The 21,006-nt window shown below is 39.6% G+C and overlaps 1 protein-coding gene across 1 annotated transcript; it reads left to right on the top strand.

The window, feature by feature from the left end:
* Nucleotides 1-1,860: 1,860 nt before the first annotated feature.
* Nucleotides 1,861-16,654, top strand: LOC130214968 (mucin-17). Its single transcript, XM_056446847.1, has 8 exons — nucleotides 1,861-2,027; nucleotides 2,124-2,224; nucleotides 2,339-2,445; nucleotides 2,538-2,613; nucleotides 2,696-13,614; nucleotides 13,712-13,776; nucleotides 16,058-16,203; nucleotides 16,296-16,654. Exons 1-8 carry the CDS (start codon nucleotides 1,861-1,863, stop codon nucleotides 16,433-16,435), a joined length of 11,721 nt encoding a protein of 3,906 aa, XP_056302822.1. The 3' UTR covers nucleotides 16,436-16,654.
* The last annotated feature ends 4,352 nt before the right edge of the window (nucleotides 16,655-21,006 follow it).

Raw genomic sequence — 21,006 nt, 5'->3', positions numbered from 1 at the left:
AAAAAAAATTCTAATTCTCTGTGTCTGCGCACGGTTGTCCTTCCTAACGAGTCTCTTTTGCACATCCCTTGTCGCAGGCTCAACCTGTGGATCCGTCACCAGCAGCCTCAGTGTGTGGCTTGAAGAGAGCTTTGGCAAATTCTCTGTCTACGTGGACTTCGAAGACCTGCGTGCACTCAACGAGGCATTTGGAAGTGTAAGGGGCCCGCCGTGCCACTTGGTTGTTCTGGTGACTGCATTGAGCAAGCACATTGTTTCTACATATCTTGTTGCTTTCTCTTCTACAGTTCCAGGCACTGGACCTTCTGAGTGCCTCTCAAGTTGCTCAGCTGACCCTAACATCCGGAGCGCTGAACAATGCAGATCTGATCACCATGGTCTTTGAGCGTCTTGACGGCAGCAATGCTTTCCAGGACGTCGACCAGTTCTTGACGGTGCTCACCCAGACCTCGCAGGTATGCTCCCATCCATGAGATGGCAAGCGCGCAGCTGTTCTGCTTTGTGTGGAAAATATTAAAACAAGATAGCCCGGGAGAATTTCTGATGTACTCTGCAATGGGAACGTTGCCTTTCTGCTTGTTTGACATTGCTTTTAGAACCCGACTCTGACCCTAGCCAAACATAGCCAAGGAGTTTCTGTTGCGTACTTGGCGATAGAAACATTTGCTTTTCTCTTTGCTTTTCGTCACCTCTAGGTTTTGAACATCAGTCCTGTGGTGAGGGACATCATGATGAATGGAACCTTCCAAATCATCCGCCTACATTTCGCAGAGTTCACGAGCTACGACTGGATTTCCTGGTTCACGCTGAAACTGCATCCTCTCCTTCCCAGCTTGACTGCAGAGATGCTCCAGACAGTAACATCATACACCGACTGCAACGAATACCACATCATGTACGTAACGTTTCCCATATGCGAGCAAGCTCTGCAATGTTTTCAGTTAACTGCGTCATGCTTAGATTTCTTCTGGCATGCTTTTATCCCATCTAGCGTCGGGGCTCTGAGCAGCGACTTTGAGCAGATGACATCGCTGAGACAGCAGGAGCTCACCGCAGTCCTGTTGGGCTACCTAAAACAGAGTCAGGCAACAGGTAGGTCCAGCAGAGGCAGTGCTTGTTTGAATTGTGGGCTAAAAAAAATTCTAATTCTCTGTGTCTGCGCACGGTTGTCCTTCCTAACGAGTCTCTTTTGCACATCCCTTGTCGCAGGCTCAACCTGTGGATCCGTCACCAGCAGCCTCAGTGTGTGGCTTGAAGAGAGCTTTGGCAAATTCTCTGTCTACGTGGACTTCGAAGACCTGCGTGCACTCAACGAGGCATTTGGAAGTGTAAGGGGCCCGCCGTGCCACTTGGTTGTTCTGGTGACTGCATTGAGCAAGCACATTGTTTCTACATATCTTGTTGCTTTCTCTTCTACAGTTCCAGGCACTGGACCTTCTGAGTGCCTCTCAAGTTGCTCAGCTGACCCTAACATCCGGAGCGCTGAACAATGCAGATCTGATCACCATGGTCTTTGAGCGTCTTGACGGCAGCAATGCTTTCCAGGACGTCGACCAGTTCTTGACGGTGCTCACCCAGACCTCGCAGGTATGCTCCCATCCATGAGATGGCAAGCGCGCAGCTGTTCTGCTTTGTGTGGAAAATATTAAAACAAGATAGCCCGGGAGAATTTCTGATGTACTCTGCAATGGGAACGTTGCCTTTCTGCTTGTTTGACATTGCTTTTAGAACCCGACTCTGACCCTAGCCAAACATAGCCAAGGAGTTTCTGTTGCGTACTTGGCGATAGAAACATTTGCTTATCTCTTTGCTTTTCATCACCTCTAGGTTTTGAACATCAGTCCTGTGGTGAGGGACATCATGATGAATGGAACCTTCCAAATCATTCGCCTGCATTTCGCCGAGTTCACAAGCTACGACTGGATTTCCTGGTTCACGCTGAAACTGCATCCTCTCCTTCCCAGCTTGACTGCAGAGATGCTCCAGACAGTAACATCATACACCGACTGCAACGAATACCACATCATGTACGTAGCGTTTCCCATATGCGAGCCAGCTCTGCAATGTTTTCAGTTAACTGCGTCATGCTTAGATTTCTTCTGGCATGCTTTTATCCCATCTAGCGTCGGGGCTCTGAGCAGCGACTTTGAGCAGATGACATCGCTGAGACAGCAGGAGCTCACCGCAGTCCTGTTGGGCTACCTAAAACAGAGTCAGGCATCAAGTAGGTCCAGCAGAGGCAGTGCTTGTTTTTTGTGTAAAAGTTATTGCTGTTTTTTATATGTAAGCATTTATTTGTCCTACTGAGCCTTTTGTTGCACGTTTATCACTTTTGCAGGTTTAACTTGTGGGTCTGTCATCAGCAACCTTAGGATTTGGCTTGAGGAAAACTTTGGCAAATTCTCTGTCTATGTAAATTACGAAGACCTTATTAATGAAGGATTTGTAAGTGTAATGGACCTGTTGTGCCAACCAGTACTTTTTGTGTTTGTTGTTTCACATTGTTTCTATAGCCGTTTTTATTTTCTCTTTTACAGGTACAGATTTTGGACCCTGTGAGCACCTCTCAATCTACTCCACTAACACCAACATCTGTAGTGCTTAACAACTCAGGTCTGATCATTGTAAATTGTGATAATATTTCTCCCATAATGTTTTTTGTGGCTGATTTCCGCTTGTTTTCACTTTCTTTCAGAGAACCAAGAACAATCAACTTTGACCACCAAACAAACACAGTCATCACAAAATGTTACACTCAAGCAAACATCATCAGCCACAACTACAACTGACCTAAAAAGCAAAACATTTCCTACTGTTTTTTCAGGAAACACAATCACTTCGAGTCAACTGGTTTCAAATGTTTACCCAGACCCTACAGTTATTCCTAGTCTGTCAAGCACAACTGTTTCTACAGGTTCGTTGAATTCTGTTGGTGCCCCTGACAGGTCTCCTCATCAGCTAAGCACGACTATTGCATCGGGAAATGTTTTGAGTTCACCTTTATCACCTAATGCTCCCATTACCACCAACAATATTTTGGGTTCATCAAAACCATCTGTTCCAGTTGATTTTACAACTGCTGCAGTTCCTAAAGATCAGCCAAGCACAACGGTTCCTTTTGACCAATCAAACAATGTAAGTCTTCTTGGTCCATTAACCACAGCAGTTCCTAATCAGTCAAGTACAACTGCACCTCATAGTCCCTTCAGCACTAGGGATCTTTTGGATTCAAAGACATCTGTTCCTGATGATTCCAAAACTGTTGCAGTTCCCAATGATCTGTTAAGTACAAGTCTTACTCCAGGCTATTCAAACAGTGCAGTTCCAAATGATCTGTCAAGCACAACTGCTAATAATGGATTAGTCACTGCTAAAGAAAAATTGGATTCATTAACGATATATGTTCCTAATGATTCCACAATTAATGCAGTTCCGACTGATCTGTCAAGTACCAATAAAGGTCTTTTGTATTCATCAAAGACATACGTTCCTGCCAATTTCGCAACCGCTGCAGTTCCTAATGGTTTGTCAAGTACAACTGCTGATATTGGACCAGTCACCATTAAAGAACTTTTGGATTCAAAGACATCTGTTCCTGTTGATTCCACAACTGCTGCAGTTCCTACTGATCTGTCAATTACAACTGCTAATAATGAACCAGTTATCACTAAAGGAACTTTTGATTTATCATATACATCTGTTCCTATTGATTCAACAACTGACACAGTTCCTGAATTTGAGTCAAGCACAACTGTTCCTCTAGATCAATCAAGCAATGTAGTTCTCCCTAGCCTATTAACCACAACAGCTGCTTCTGATCAGTCAAGCACAACTGCACTTAATGGTCCTATCACCACTATAGATCTTTTGGGTTCATCAAAGACATCTGTTCCTAAATATTCCACAGCTGCTGCAGTTCCTATTGATCTGTCAAGCACAACTCTTTCTTCAGGCCATTCAAAAAATGCAGTTCCTAATTATCTGTCAAGCACAACTGCTGATATCGGACCAGTCACCACTAAAGACCCTTTGGGTTCAAAGACATTTATTCCTTTTGAATCCACACCTACTGCAGTTCTTACAGGTCAATCAAGCACAATTGTTCCTGTAGACCAATCAAGCAATGCAGTTCTTTCTAGTCTATTAACCACAACAGCTGCTTCTGATCAGTTGAGCATAACTGCACCTAATGGTCCAATCACCACTAAACCTCTATTGAGTTCAAAGATATATGTTCCTGATGATTCCACAACTGCTCCATATTCTACTGATCTGTCAAGCACAACTCTTTCACCAGGGCATTCAATCAGTGGAGTTCCAAATGATATATCAAGCACAACTGCTAATAATGGACCAGTCACTACTAAAGAAAATCTGGATTCATCGTATACAACTGTTCCTATTGATTTCACAACTGCTGCAGTTCCTGAACATGAGTCAAGCACAAATGATCGTCTAGACCAATCAAGCAATGTTTTCTCAAGCACACCTGCTAATAATGGACCACTCACCACTAAAGAACCTTTGAATTCAAAAACATATGTTCCTGTTGATTCCACAACTGCTGCAGTTCCGACAGGTCAGTCAAGCGCAACTGTTTCTCTAGATCAATCAAGCAACATAGTTCTTTCTAGTGTAATAATCACAACAGCTGCTTCTGATCAGTCAAGTACAAATGCACCTAATGGTCCCATCACCACTAAAGATCTCTTGAGTTCTGAGACATCAGTCCCTGCTAATTCCACAACTGCTCCAGTTCATGCAGGTCAGTCAAGCACAACTCTTTCTCCAGGCCATTCAGTCAGTGGACTTCCTACTGCTGATAATGGACCAATCACCAGTCAAGAACCTTTGGATTCAAAGACATATGTTCCTGTTGATTCCACAACTGCTGCAGTTCCTACTGATCTGTCAGTTACAACTCTTTCTCCGGGTTATTTCATCAGTGGGGTTCCTAATGGTCTGACAAGCACAACTGCTAATATTGGACCAGTTATCACTAAAGAAACTTTGGATTCATCATATACATCTGTTCCTATTGATTCAACAACTGACACAGTTCCTGAATATGGGTCAAGCACAACTGTTCCTCTAGATCAATCAAGCAATGTAGTTCTCACTAGCCTATTAACCACAACAGCTGCTTCTGATCAGTCAAGCACAACTGCACCTAATGGTCCTATCACCACTATAGATCTTTTGAGTTCATCAAAGACATCTGTTCCTAACAATTCCACAGCCACTGCAGTTCCTAATGATTTGTCTAGCACAACTGCTGATAATGGACCAGTCACCAATAAAGAACCTTTGGATTCATCAAACACATCTGTTCCTATTGATTCCGCAACTGCTGCAGATCCTGCATATCAGTCAAGCATAACTGTTCCTATAGACCAATCAAGCAATGTAGTTCTTAATCCATTAACTGCAACAGTTCCTAACGTTCAGTCAAGTACAACTGCACATAATGGTCCCATCACCACTAAGGATATTTTGGGTTCATCAAAGCCATCTGTTCCTGATGATTTTACAACTCCTGCGGGTCCTATTGATCTGTCAAGCACAGCTCTTTCTCCAGACCATTCAAGCAATGCAGTTCCTAATGATTTGTCCATCGCAACTGCTGATAATGGACAGGTAACGACTAAAGAAGCTTTGTATTCAAAAACATCTGTTCTTATTGATTCCACAACTGCTTCAGTTGCTGCAGATCAATCAAGCACAATTGTTCCTCTAGACCAATCAAGCAATGCAGTTCTTTCTAGTCTATTAACCACAACCGCTGCTTCTGATCAGTTGAGCATAACTGCACCTAATGGTCCAATCACCACTAAACCTCTATTGAGTTCAAAGACAAATGTTCCTGATGACTACACAACTGCTCCATTTCCTACTGATTTGTCAAGCACAACTCTTTCACCAGGGCATTCAATCAGTGGATTTCCCAGTGATCTATCAAGCACAACTGCTAATAGTAGACCAGTCACTACTAAAGAAAATTTGGATTCATCATATACAACTGTTCCTATTGATTTCATAACTGCTACAGTTCCTGAATATGAGTCAAGCACAAAAGATCCTCTAGACCAATCAAGCAATGTTTTGTCAAGCACAACTGCTAATAATGGACCACTCACCACTAAAGAACCTTTGGATTCAAAAGCATATGTTCCTTTTGATTCCACAACTGCTGCAGTTCTGAAAGGTCTGTCAATCGCAACTGTTCCTCTAGATCAATCAAGCAACATAGTTATTCCTGGTGTAATAACCACAACAGCTGCTTCTGATCAGTCAAGTACAAATTCACCTAATGGTCCCATCACCACTAAAGATCTTTTGAGTTCTGAGATATCAGTCCCTGCTAATTCCACAACCGCTCCAGTTCCTGCAGGTCAGTCAAGCACAACTCTTTCCACAGGCCATTCAGTCAGTGGAGTTCCTAATGATCTGCCAAGCACAACTGCTAATAATGGACCCATCACGAGTCAGAAAACTTTGGATTCAAAGCCATATGTTCCTGTTGATTCCACAACTGCTGCAGTTCCTACTGATCTGTCAGTTACAACTCTTTCTCCAGGTTATTTCATCAGTGGGGTTCCTAATGCTTTGACAAGCACAACTGCTAATAATGGACCAGTTACCTCTAAAGAAACTTTGGATTCATCATATACATCTGTTCCTATTGATTCAACAACTGACACAGTTCCTGAATATGGGTCAAGTGCAACTGTTTCTCTAGATCAATCAAGCAATGTAGTTCTCCCTAGCCTATTAACCACAACAGCTGCTTCTGATCAGTCAAGCACAACTGCACCTAATGGTCCTATCACCACTATAGATCTTTTGAGTTCATCAAAGACATCGGTTCCTAACAATTCCACAGCCACTGCAGTTCCTAATAGTCTGTCTAGCACAACTGCTGATAATGGACCAGTCACCAGTAAAGAACCTTTGGATTCATCAAACACATCTGTTCCTATTGATTCCGCAACTGCTGCAGTTCCTGCATATCAGTCAAGCATAACTGTCCCTATGGACCAATCAAGCAATGTAGTTCTTAATCCATTAACTCCAACAGTTCCTAATGTTCAGTCAAGTACAATTGAACATAATGGTTCCATCACCACAAAGGATATTTTGGGTTCATCAAAGCCATCTGTTCCTGGTGATTTTACAACTGCTGCGGGTCCGATTGATCTGTCAAGCACAGCTCTTTCTCCAGACCATTCAAGCAATGCAGTTGCTAATGATTTTTCCCTTGCAACTGCTGATAATGGACAGGTAACGACTAAAGAAGCTTTGTATTCAAAGACATCTGTTCTTATTGATTCCACAACTGCTTCAGTTGCTGCAGATCAACCAAGTACAATTGTTCCTCTAGACCAATCAAGCAATGCAGTTCTTTCTAGTCTATTAACCACAACAGCTGCTTCTGATCAGTTGAGCATAACTGCACCTAATGGTCCAATCACCACTAAACCTCTATTGAGTTCAAAGACAAATGTTCCTGATGATTCCACAACTGCTCCATTTCCTACTGATTTGTTAAGCACAACTCTTTCACCAGGGCATTCAATCAGTGGAGTTCCAAGTGATCTATCAAGCACAACTGCTAATAATAGACCAGTCACTAATAAAGAAAATTTGGATTCATCATATACAACTGTTCCTATTGATTTCACAACTGCTACAGTTCCTGAATATGAGTCAAGCACAAAAGATTCTCTAGACCAATCACTCAATGTTTTGTCAAGCACAACTGCTAATAATGGACCACTCACCAATAAAGAACCTTTGGATTTAAAAACATATGTTCCTGTTGATTCCACAACTGCTGCATTTCCGACAGGTCAGTTAAGCGCAACTCTTCGTGCTAGTGTAATAATCACAACAGCTGCTTCTGATCAGTCAAGTACAAATTCACCTAATGGTCCCATCACTACTAAAGATCTTTTGAGTTCTGAGATATCAGTCCCTGCTAATTCCACAACTGCTCCAGTTCCTGCAGGTCAGTCAAGCACAACTCTTTCCACAGGCCATTCAGTCAGTGGAGTTCCTAATGATCTGCCAAGCACAACTGCTAATAATGGACCCATCATGAGTCAAGAACCTTTGTATTCAAAGACATCTGTTCTTATTGATTCCACAACTGCTTCAGTTGCTGCAGATCAATCAAGCACAATTGTTCCTCTAGACCAATCAAGCAATGCAGTTCTTTCTAGTCTATTAACCACAACAGCTGCTTCTGATCAGTTGAGCATAACTGCACCTAATGGTCCAATCACCACTAAACCTCTATTGAGTTCAAAGACAAATGTTCCTGATGATTACACAACTGCTCCATATTCTACTGATCTGTCAAGCACAACTCTTTCACCAGGGTATTCAATCAGTGGAGTTCCAAATGATATATCAAGCACAACTGCTAATAATGGACCAGTCACTACTAAAGAAAATCTGGATTCATCGTATACAACTGTTCCTATTTATTTCACAACTGCTGCAGTTCCTGAATATGAGTCAAGCACAAAAGATCCTCTAGACCAATCAAGCAATGTTTTCTCAAGCACACCTGCTAATAATGTACCACTCACCACTAAAGAACCTTTGAATTCAAAAACATATGTTCCTGTTGATTCCACAACTGCTGCAGTTCCGACGGGTCAGTCAAGCGCAACTGTTTCTCTAGATCAATCAAGCAACATAGTTATTCCTAGTGTAATAATCACAACAGCTGCTTCTGATCAGTCAAGTACAAATGCACCTAATGGTCCCATCACCACTAAAGATCTCATGAGTTCTGAGACATCAGTCCCTGCTAATTCCACAACTGCTCCAGTTCATGCAGATCAGTCAAGCACAACTCTTTCTCCAGGTCATTCAGTCAGTGGAGTTCCTACTGCTGACAATGGACCAATCTCCAGTCAAGAACCTTTGGATTCAAAGACATATGTACCTGTTGTTTCCACAACTGCTGCAGTTCCTACTGATCTGTCAGTTACAACTCTTTCTCCGGGTTATTTCATCAGTGGGGTTGCTAATAGTCTAACAAGCACAACTGCTAATATTGGACCAGTTATCACTAAAGAAACTTTGGATTCATCATATACATCTGTTCCTATTGATTCAACAACTGACACAGTTCCCGAATATGGGTCAAGCACAACTGTTCCTCTAGATCAATCAAGCAATGTAGTTCTCCCTAGCCTATTAACCACAACAGCTGCTTCTGATCAGTCAAGCACAACTGCTAATAATGGACCAGTTACCTCTAAAGAAACTTTGGATTCATCATATACATCTGTTCTTATTGATTCCACAACTGCTTCAGTTGCTGCAGATCAATCAAGCACAATTGTTCCTCTAGACCAATCAAGCAATGCAGTTCTTTCTAGTCTATTAACCACAACAGCTGCTTCTGATCAGTTGAGCATAACTGCACCTAATGGTCCAATCACCACTAAACCTCTATTGAGTTCAAAGACAAATGTTCCTGATGATTACACAACTGCTCCATATTCTACTGATCTGTCAAGCACAACTCTTTCACCAGGGCATTCAATCAGTGGAGTTCCAAATGATATATCAAGCACAACTGCTAATAATGGACCAGTCACTACTAAAGAAAATCTGGATTCATCGTATACAACTGTTCCTATTTATTTCACAACTGCTGCAGTTCCTGAATATGAGTCAAGCACAAAAGATCCTTTAGACCAATCAAGCAATGTTTTCTCAAGCACACCTGCTAATAATGGACCACTCACCACTAAAGAACCTTTGATTTCAAAAACATATGTTCCTGTTGATTCCACAACTGCTGCAATTCCGACAGGTCAGTCAAGCGCAACTGTTTCTCTAGATCAATCAAGCAACATAGTTCTTTCTAGTGTAATAATCACAACAGCTGCTTCTGATCAGTCAAGTACAAATGCACCTAATGGTCCCATCACCACTAAAGATCTCTTGAGTTCTGAGACATCAGTCCCTGCTAATTCCACAACTGCTCCAGTTCATGCAGGTCAGTCAAGCACAACTCTTTCTCCAGGCCATTCAGTCAGTGGAGTTCCTACTGCTGATAATGGACCAATCACCAGTCAAGAACCTTTGGATTCAAAGACATATGTACCTGTTGTTTCCACAACTGCTGCAGTTCCTACTGATCTGTCAGTTACAACTCTTTCTCCGGGTTATTTCATCAGTGGGGTTCCTAATGGTCTAACAAGCACAACTGCTAATATTGGACCAGTTATCACTAAAGAAACTTTGGATTCATCATATACATCTGTTCCTATTGATTCAACAACTGACACAGTTCCCGAATATGGGTCAAGCACAACTGTTCCTCTAGATCAATCAAGCAATGTAGTTCTCCCTAGCCTATTAACCACAACAGCTGCTTCTGATCAGTCAAGCACAACTGCACCTAATGGTCCTATCACCACTATAGATCTTTTGGTTTCATCAAAGACATCTGCTCCTAACAATTCCACAGCCACTGCAGTTCCTAATGATTTGTCTAGCACAACTGCTGATAATGGACCAGTCACCAATAAAGAACCTTTGGATTCATCAAACACATCTGTTCCTATTGATTCCGCAACTGCTGCAGTTCCTGCATATCAGTCAATAATAACTGTTCCTATAGACCAATCAAGCAATGTAGTTCTTAATCCATTAACTGCAACAGTTCCTAACGTTCAGTCAAGTACAACTGGACATAATGGTTCCATCACCACTAAGGATATTTTGGGTTCATCAAAGCCATCTGTTCCTGATGATTTTACAGCTCCTGCGGGTCCTATTGATCTGTCAAGCACAGCTCTTTCTCCAGACCATTCAAGCAATGCAGTTCCTAATGATTTGTCCATCGCAACTGCTGATAATGGACAGGTAACGACTAAAGAACCTTTGTATTCAAAGACATCTGTTCTTATTGATTCCACAACTGCTTCAGTTGCTGCAGATCAACCAAGCACAATTGTTCCTCTAGACCAATCAAGCAGTGCAGTTCTTTCTAGTCTATTAACCACAACAGCTGCTTCTGATCAGTTGAGCATAACTGCACCTAATGGTTCAATCACCTCTAAACCTCTATTGAGTTCAAAGACAAATGTTCCTGATGACTACACAACTGCTCCATTTCCTACTGATTTGTCAAGCACAACACTTTCACCGGGGCATTCAATCAGTGGTGTTCCCAGTGATCTATCAAGCACAACTGCTAATAATGGACCAGTCACTACTAAAGAAAATTTGGATTCATCATATACAACTGTTCCTATTGATTTCATAACTGCTGCAGTTCCTGAATATGAGTCAAGCACAAAAGATCCTCTAGACCAATCAAGCAATGTTTTGTCAAGCACAACTGCTGATAATGGACCACTCACCACTAAAGAACCTTTGGATTCAAAAACATATGTTCCTGTTGATTCCACAACTGTTCTTTCTAGTGTAATAATCACAACAGCTGCTTCTGATCAGTCAAGTACAAATGCACCTAATGGTCCCATCACTACTAAAGATCATTTGAGTTCCGAGACATCAGTTCCTGATAATTCCACAACTGCTCCAGTTCCTGCTGGTCAGTCAAGCACAACTCTTTCTCCAGGTCATTCTGTAAGTGGAGTTCCTAATGATTTGCCAAGCACAACTGCTGATAATGGACCAATCACCACTAAAAAAACTTTGGATTTAAAGACATATTTTCCTGTTGTTTCCACAACTGCTGCAGTTCCTACTGATCTGTCAGTTAAAACTCTTTCTCCAGGTTATTTCATCAGTGGGGTTCCTAATGCTCTGACAAGCACAACTGCTAATAATGGACCAGTTACCACTAAAGAAACTTTGGATTCATCATATACATCTGCTCCTATTGATTCAACAACTGACACAGTTCCTGAATTTAAGTCAAGCACAACTGTTCCTCTAGATCAATCAAGTAATGCAGTTCTCCCTAGCCTATTAACCACAACAGCTGCTTCTGATCAGTCAAGCACAACTGCATTTAATGGTCCTATCACCACTATAGATCTTTTGGGTTCATTAAAGACATCAGTTCCCAACAATTCCACAGCCACTGCAGTTCCTAATGATCTGTCTAGCACAACTGCTGATAATGGACCAGTCACCAATAAAGAACTTTCGAATTCATCAAACACATCTGTTCCTATTGATTCTACAACTGCTGCAGTTCCTGCATATCAGTCAAGCATAACTGTCCCTATGGACCAATCAAGCAATATAGTTCTTAATCCACTAAATGCAACAGTTCCTAATGCTCAGTCAAGCACAACTGGACCTAATTATCCCATCACCACTAAGGATATTTTGGGTTCATCAAAGCCATCTGTTCCTGATGATTTTACAACTGCTGCGGCTCCTATTGATCTGTCAACCACAGCTCTTTCTCCAGACCATTCAAGCAATGCAGTTCCTAATGATTTGTCTATCGCAACTGCTGATAATGGACAGGTAACGACTAAAGAAGCTTTGTATTCAAAGACATCTGTTCTTATTGATTCCACAACTGCTTCAGTTGCTGCAGATCAACCAAGCACAATTGTTCCTCTAGACCAATCAAGCAGTGCAGTTCTTTCTAGTCTATTAACTGCAGTTGCTTCTGATCAGGTGAGCACAACTGCACCTAATAGTCTTACAACCTCAAAAGATCTTTTGGCTTCAAAGACATCTGTTCCTGATAATTCCATAACCACTGCAGCTCCAACTAATCTATCAAGCACAGTTGTTTCTTCAGGTCATTCAAGCAATGCAATCCCTAATGATATGTTAAGTACAACTGCTAATAATAAAACAGTAACCACTAAAGAAACTTTAGGTTTTTCAAAGACATCTATTCCTGCTGATTCCACAACTGCAGCTCCTCCAACAGATAAGTCAAGCACAACAGTTTTTCTAGACCAATCAAGAAATGTAGTTGTATCCAGTCTATTAACCACAACAGTTTCTAAGGATCAGCCAAGCACACCTGCACCTAATGGTTCTCTGACCACTAAAGATCTTTTGGGTTCATCAAAGACATCTGTTCCCTATGATTCCACAACCACTGTAGTTCCTACTGATCTGTCAAGCACAACCCTTTCTCCAGGCCATCTAAGCAATGCAGTTCCAAATGATCTGTTAAGTACAACTGCTGATAATGGACCAGTCACCACTAAAGAACATTTGGATTCAAAGACATCAGTTCTTGCTGATTCCACAACTGCTGTGGTTCCTGCAAATCAGCCAAGCACAATTGTTCCAGTAGACCAATCAAACAATGTAGTTCTTCATAGTCTATTAACCACAACAGTTGCTTCTGATAAATCAACTACATCTGCACTTAATAACCCTGTATCCAGTACAGCTGCCAATCAGATTACCACATCTATAATATTTGCAACCTCAGCACATTCTAATGTTGTCACAACCTCAACCACATCTTCATCACCAGCAACCACTTATTCATCAACTAAAGCATCTACTGGTTCAGCAATGCCAGGGGAGGTATTTGTTGTTCTGCAGATCCGTTTACAAACACAATATATTGATGCTTACAATAACCCTGCTTCCCTGGAGTACCAGAGTCTGTCCAGAAACATCACTATTGAGGTGATCTAACAAGCAAATGTTTCTTTATTATGTAGACCACACTATCTTTAAAATAAGCAAATTCTTAGCTTAAGTTTGTGTTTTTTTGTTTCTGTAGCTGAATCGACTCTACCAGAACATTTATGGAACCCGCTTCCTCAGATGTTATGTGATAAGATTTTGGTATGCTACATGTTTCCTTTATTTCTTTTTATAATAATTGTTCAGAAAATTGTATTAATATTAATATTTAGATTTTAATAATGAAGGTTAGAGAGTTAGGAAACCCACACTCTGCTCAATTATTGTAAGGACTGGTTCTCACATCACCTCTGACATCTAAATTTTGTATTAAGGTCGCTTAGGTGCATTTATGAGTACATTCTCTGACAACTTCCGGTCACCTAAGCTAAAGCATCAGTCAGGAATTTTGCATTAGTATATAACAGCACTCCCAATAGGATGTTATTCGATAATATAAGATACATTTTATTAAAAATGTTAACGATACATTTTTATCTAATGAAGAGTCTTAAGACATGATTTAAAAGGCTGTTAATGTTATATATCAATCAGAAGAAACGTATATGCGGTGACACAAGAGAAATTGTGTAAGAAGATCTAAGAATGCAGAGAAGAGCATAGATGTGAAGGTCGGTAAGATATGGTGGAGAAAGGTTAGGAAGTGACTTAAATGTGAGAAGAAGAATAGACGTAGACCTAGTGTAATGTGCTCAATTAATGAGGTTCTAGACATAACGTGAGCTCCTGAATTCTGAACCAACTGGAGTTTAAGGTAGAGGTTTAAAAGGAAGACCAGTGTGGTGGGCACTACAATGATCAATGCATGAAGTAATCAGTACATGAATAAGAACTGCAGTATTATTAGTTGTGAGTGAAGGACGATGACAATTAATATTACGCAGATGGAAATATGCAGTATGTCAAGTATTATTGACATGACCTTCCAAAGGAAGTGTGTTATCCATCGACAATGACACCCATAACAACTCTTGACAGATTGCATTATTGTCCATGTCTACAGTAAGTCTTTAATTTCAGATAAACATCTGGTGAAGGAAAATTGAAGATCAAAACGGGAGAGTTTGGAAGTTAACAAAAAAAAAAAAGCTGGGTGTCACTTTGGCTTGTATTTATCAAGGTCCTCAAAGCTCCATTTTCGTCTTAGGAGCTGAAAATTGATATTTACTAAGAATCACTCTTACTCTCCCAGTTATTTAAGACAGCTTGAGAAGCCTCTCAAATGGTCAGGAGTTGCCAGTACAGGGCTATGATGGCGCTGTGGAGTAGAGAACTATGCGGGACACATTTTTCAGTGACCTTGTTGACTGAATAGTGATGCACTGAAATGGTGACACTTAGCAAAAGTTTTGCACCGTTTGGCACTTCCCTTGTGAAACGACACTTTGTTTTGTTTCTCTCCTCAGGTGTGTAACCACAAATTGGCTACCACTGAAAGCTCTCGCCAATGATGCGCTGAAAGCTAGAATACAAAAGTGCAGCCTTGTACCTGTTGTCCTTGTTGCTTTACATAAATAACAGGAAAAATGTTTTTTATAAAGTATGATGGCAAGCAGTTAATTAAATGGTATCATTTAGACCAGAAGTCCACAACCCTGTGCCTGGAGATCTACATTCCTGCAGGCTTCAGCTGCAACCTTGATCAAACATCCGTGTGTTTAATTACCAAGTGCTCCTTCAGATCCTACTTAGTTGGTTTAGTTGTGTTTGATCAGGGTTGGAGCTAAACTCTGCAGGAAGGTAGATCTCCAGGAACAGGGTTGAGCACCCCTAATTTAGACAGAGCAGGTATCATCATTTGTAAGCGACTTGAGGTTGGTTACTACCCCACTAACAGCTCTCGAATAAAAAAAAGTGAAATAAGACATAGTGGAAGACGTGACAATGTTTCCTTTTAATTGTTAAGCTTAAATTATACTACTCTCTTAAATTCCTTATTGTCAGTTGTGTGTTAAATGTAAACCCCCTTTTATAATTATTATTATTATGAAAATATTCTTAAATAGGGAAATTTACTCAGTGATTGGTCCATGTCATCATCCAAAATCCCTATGTATCTTAAACTGACATTTAAGAGGTCATAAAACCCCAAACCACATTTCTGAGTGGCGAATGGTCAAACAATCAAGGAAAAACATTTTAAAAAATAAGCATTTATTGAAATATTGTAGTTTGTAATTCTTTTTTGCAATAACTGGTTTGAATTTAATGTATTATCTTTCTATTTCTAAAGATATTCGGTGACCAGACTCTTATTTTGACAGATAGAACTGTTTAATAAAAGTGCACCAAATAATATTGCCTATATTCACAGAGACATGGACAAAAAAAAAAATCATATTTAAAAGGGGGTGTGCTCATTTATGCCGAACACTGTAAATATATAACTGCATTGCATTTTTGGACCTTTTTTCCACTGCAGGCCTGGCTCAGTAGGTGTGGACACACAAATCATTTTTCAAAACCAGAATGTGCTTCCAAACTCAACAAGCATTGAAAACACTCTGACTACAGCCATCATCGACTCAAACGTGTTCCTTCCAGTGATTCCTTCCAGTATCATAATCGGTGAGGGTTTTCTTAGTCTGCTTTTGAAAGAGATTTGATTTGCTGTTATTGATGTCAGTGACTGATTTATACTTATTTTCCTCTCATTTCAGTGGAATCTCTAGGCTCCATTAACACCACCAGCCAAACGCAGACAACTGTTCCTACAAATCAAATGTCTTCTGCTGTTGCTTCAGTTCTGTCCGGCATCCTGTTCACACTATCGCTTTTGCTATGGACTGAAATGCTGTAACTCACCATGTGCCACATTCAAAGCTAAAATTAATTTTGAGCAATGATCTGCTATTGTGATACTTTGACATCACTCTTGGTTTTATGCTTTTAGTTAAAGTCTTTTAATCTGCTTGCTTTGATCTTACAATGATTATAATATTCCCAATGGTTGAGTTGATTGTTGCTTTTATTTTTCTTCTGTTACAATGAATTATAAATAAATACAAGTGCAAATCAATGGTGTTTGTTTAAAAAAAACTCCAATATAACACATTTAAACAAATGTCAACACTTTATGACTCCTCCAGAGGGAAATCGTATTATATTATTGGAGATATATTTATAATGTATTGAGTATGACAACAGAAGTGAGGATCCAAAGAGTTTATTAATAAAAAGCATGGTCATAAAAGGCAGGGTAGAAAAACAAGCAAACAACACTGTCCAGGGATAATCCTCAAGACTCAGACATGGGTTGGGGTAAGCAGCTAACAATCATTAATGGAAAGTCAGAGACTATATCACATTAGACAAGGAACCAAAGACACACAGGACAATGGGAAAATGCTCGCAAATATACAAGGCTGTATCCAAAATCACCCCATATCCCCATGAATAGGTCACTGTGTGAGGGAGCAGCCATTTCTAGTGGTGTCTGAAACCATGGCGGACTCTCTGAAGAGAACTGAAAGGAATATTTTACCTAAAAAAAACAAAACAAATAAAACATTTCTTGGTGCATGTGCAACTTTAGTTCATCCTGTCCAAGTGCTCTACCTTGCGCATTTCTTCATCAAAGACTACAATCAGACTACATTCACAGCACCCGCATCTGTTTGACCAGGCTGTGGATTAAAGCTTACGATAATACTGTAAATAATGTTCAGCTTTGTTTTTTACACAGAGTGATCATTTCACTTCACAAGACCTCAACCCTGTCATCAGGAGCCACGGCTATTGATTTGGACTCAATTGTTTGTGTGTATGTTTTATCTAAAAAACCCTGTCAGCATTCACTGCCGTAATAAGTATCACCAAGATCCACGCAGTCAGCTCAGAATCTTCTTTAATGTTTGAGTGATGGAAAAAAGGATGAGTGGGTGAGTAAATTAACAGGAAATTATTTTTTGTGTGAACTATCCCTTTAATCAATCCATCAGTGCACAGCAGGAGCAACTGTTCACCTATGTAAGCATGCGCTGGCCAAAAACACGTACACAAAAAGGCTCATGTAATCCACCATCCAAACACACTGTTGCTTATTTAAAAACATCAATGCGTCAAGGTTGTGTTTTTCTGATATTATTATGGCACAAGTATTAATCCTTTGTGGGTTTGGTGATTTGTGGGCTAAAAAGAGCTTGCAGTTTGTTAAGGTTTTAAAAATGGCAACACTTCTGTGAACAACATCATTATAAACAGTTTAAATGGCTTTATTTTACAGTGTTTCTGAGTTGCTTTGGCTCAATTCTCGATTGAAATGTTCATTTTTCAAAAAAAATAAGCTTAGATCTCTGAACAGCTTTTCGTTCACTTCAGAGTGGCATTTCTTATTGATTTAAGCAAATACCAAATGCTTTGGCACATAACAAGGTTTTGAAGCATGAATGAAATGTTTTGTGTGAGTAACTACATTTTTCAGGCATGTAATAAAGTTCCACTCTCAAGTGCACTCACAGTTTAGAGAATGTTAAGTCTGTTTTGAAAAATGTGCCAAAGCAATTGAGAAAAACAAAACACCTGCACAACACATGCCTGCCATTTACTGCTGAATACAACTGCTCAAAGACTAAATAAAGAAAAGGCCTGCGATGTTTTAACCACTAGGGGGAACCAAACCATCATTCAATCACTACTTCTCATAGATATGATTTCATGTCATTCATCACAATTCCTACAGCATCTATCTATCTATCTATCTATCTATCTATCTATCTATCTATCTATCTATCTATATAGTGTTTTTTCGTGCCAGATTTGAACAGATCTGGCATTGTTATAACAAAACCTCCACGCACATCTGATTGCCAGATAACCTGCACGCTATTTCATACAGTGTTGCAATGCTAATGGTTAATGTACAGCTTCATGCGTTTATATGACCGTTGTGCAAATACGTTGGTGCAGCGTGCATGCCATATTATATGTGCATTATTCACCTTCCCGTTATCTAACTGCTGTGGGGGTTTGAGTTTAAATAAATAAATAAATGAACATACGTTATGGGTTTTAAAAAATGTAAATTTCTGTCAAATAAAACGCACTTTTAACACAGAAAATATACATTTATTTTAAACATTTTATGTAAAAATGCTTAGACTTAGATATCACATTTAAAGGCTACATTATATAATCTCCTTTTCTAGCACTGGTTTGCTTTTTGTAAACTTGCATTTGTGAAATTCACAAAATAATAAAATTAAGTTTATAATAAATCCAGCATCTAAAGAACCATCTTGACAAAATAACCCCAAAATCCAGTTTATAAGATAAAGAAAATGGTTTTACAATATTATGAGCCACGAAGACCTACAAACATGCCGAGTATGTGAACAAATATTGAATGTATTATTTAAGGTATTTAATTTAGCTTGTTTAGATGTTTGGTTTTGTTCCCGTTGCTTGGTTACGCTCCTAATTATCGGAGCACGCCCCCTTGTTTACATCGGCGACTAGTAATAAGTAGCAGGGGTGGTTCGGGCTAGTTATAATGTAGATTTATTTATTACGTGTATTGTTTAAGTATGATAATTAAAAAATCAACGTCAAGAGGAAAACCCGCTGGCCGAAATGTGACGCCGATGAGAGCCGCTGCGGCCTTCTTCAGTATGAGTATAAATCTGTGTTCACTCAAATTCAGCCATTATCACAAACCTCAAATTCATTTCATTTTTGACCTCCTAGATGTCCAAACGCGGGGCTCTAGACCCAGTCGAAGTGGTCGCAAAGGTTGCCAGCTCTTTAAACTAAAGACAAACGGATCCAGCAAAGACAGGTGGGATTATTTAACGTATTTAACACTCTCATGTTACCTGTGGAAGGTGATGCTGCATCCGGTCACAAAATAAGTCACTGGATGTAGCATGGCCATGGAGAACAAACCTTGCAATCATAAGTTTATTATATTATTATTATTAATAATAATAATAATAATAATAATGATAATAATAATAATGATAATGATAAAAAGCTGTAGGTCTTTTAATTAAACATAAAAAATGAATTATAAAAACGAGGAATGCATGATAAACATAATCTAATACTGACCGTAGCTTATATGCTTAAAATAACAATGATGTAAAAGTGAAGATGCAATAAAGATAGTAAAAGAACATTGCAAATTAATGAATGAAAATGTGATTATCCTCATTTGAGGGATTGATGTATGAATGCATTAGCTTGGTGGAATAACACACACACACACACACACACACACACACACACACACACACACGTATTGTCAATTTTTTTTAAACATTTAAATAATGTTATTTTAACCAGTTCATCTATTTATAAAAAAAATGTATTCCATTGTTATGTTTTAACTATTATTTTAATCATTAATTTGCATAAGTTTTGAAGTTTCGGGATTTTAAAAGCTGAAGTACTAAGCAGAAGATGCAATTTTATCTCTAATGTTAATAATTTATCCTAAGTAGTTCATGGCTGTGAACAAATGTATAGTAGAGAACGTTCAGCTCTTGTTTGACAGCCTCATAATGTTCTGTTCGTTTCAAGTTTCAGAGTCGTGAAGGCATGTGGAAGATTTCTGAATGGGCAAACGTGGACATCGGAATGCAAGAGAGTTTCCAGCGAGGTGCGAGTGCTCTGATATCACTGACTGATAACACAACTTCATGCATTTTCATCATATTATTGTTTTTAAACAGTGAATTGACTGAAATATCACAGTAATAGAGTCGACACATCATTAATCTACTATTGGGCAATCCTAAACATTTTACACAAATTAATGAGAAAAGAATAATGACACGCCTCAATGCCTTCCAGAGTTTTATATCATATTTTATACTGATATTATAAATAATACAGAAAACAATGAGTATAGTGGAGAAGTTCATATAGGCAATACAAGAAGTGCTATTTATCCAAAGTAACTTGTTTGTAACTTGTTTAAGCTTCAACTGGTAACCATTGCAGAGAGATAAAGAGAGGTGGTACATGGGCTCTTTTTGGCTCATTGAAGACCAGATGAGCTGCAGCTTTCACTTGACATTTACTTGCATGTTGGTTTTGAGCTCATTTAAAGAAACACATGTAGAAAAGGAGAAAACATCTATGTTAGAGCTATAAATGAGATTAACAGTGCTGCTTCATTAAGGTGCATATTCATGCAGGAAAAAGGCTATATTGAGATTGAGTTGATTTTAGTCAGGTATGGATTTTAGGACCTGAGAAGACCTCTAGTATGCATGCTGTAGTTTTGGTAGTTAACATGCCCAGCTAGCATACAGTGTCTAACTATTGTTTCCCGTTCTCAGCATGGAATGTCGAGCGCCAGCGGCTCCAAGGACTTCAGCCTGGACTCCACTAGTTGGTTCTGTTCAATACTTTGAATGCTTGCATTTC

This window comes from Danio aesculapii, chromosome 21 (assembly GCF_903798145.1).
Source record: "Danio aesculapii chromosome 21, fDanAes4.1, whole genome shotgun sequence".
NCBI lineage: Eukaryota > Metazoa > Chordata > Actinopteri > Cypriniformes > Danionidae > Danio > Danio aesculapii.
Note: the sequence above shows the minus strand (reverse complement) of the source record. Positions and strands in the feature narration are given on the sequence as shown.

Excerpts from the sequence above, each read along its gene's own strand:
- LOC130214968 (XM_056446847.1), top strand. The coding sequence starts at position 1,861 with ATGATGAATGGAACCTTCCAAATCATTCGCCTGCATTTCGCCGAGTTC. Across the intron at positions 2,614-2,695 it reads TGTAGTGCTTAACAACTCAG|AGAACCAAGAACAATCAACT; the intron begins GTCTGATCATTG and ends ACTTTCTTTCAG. Across the intron at positions 13,777-16,057 it reads TGTTATGTGATAAGATTTTG|GCCTGGCTCAGTAGGTGTGG; the intron begins GTATGCTACATG and ends TTTCCACTGCAG.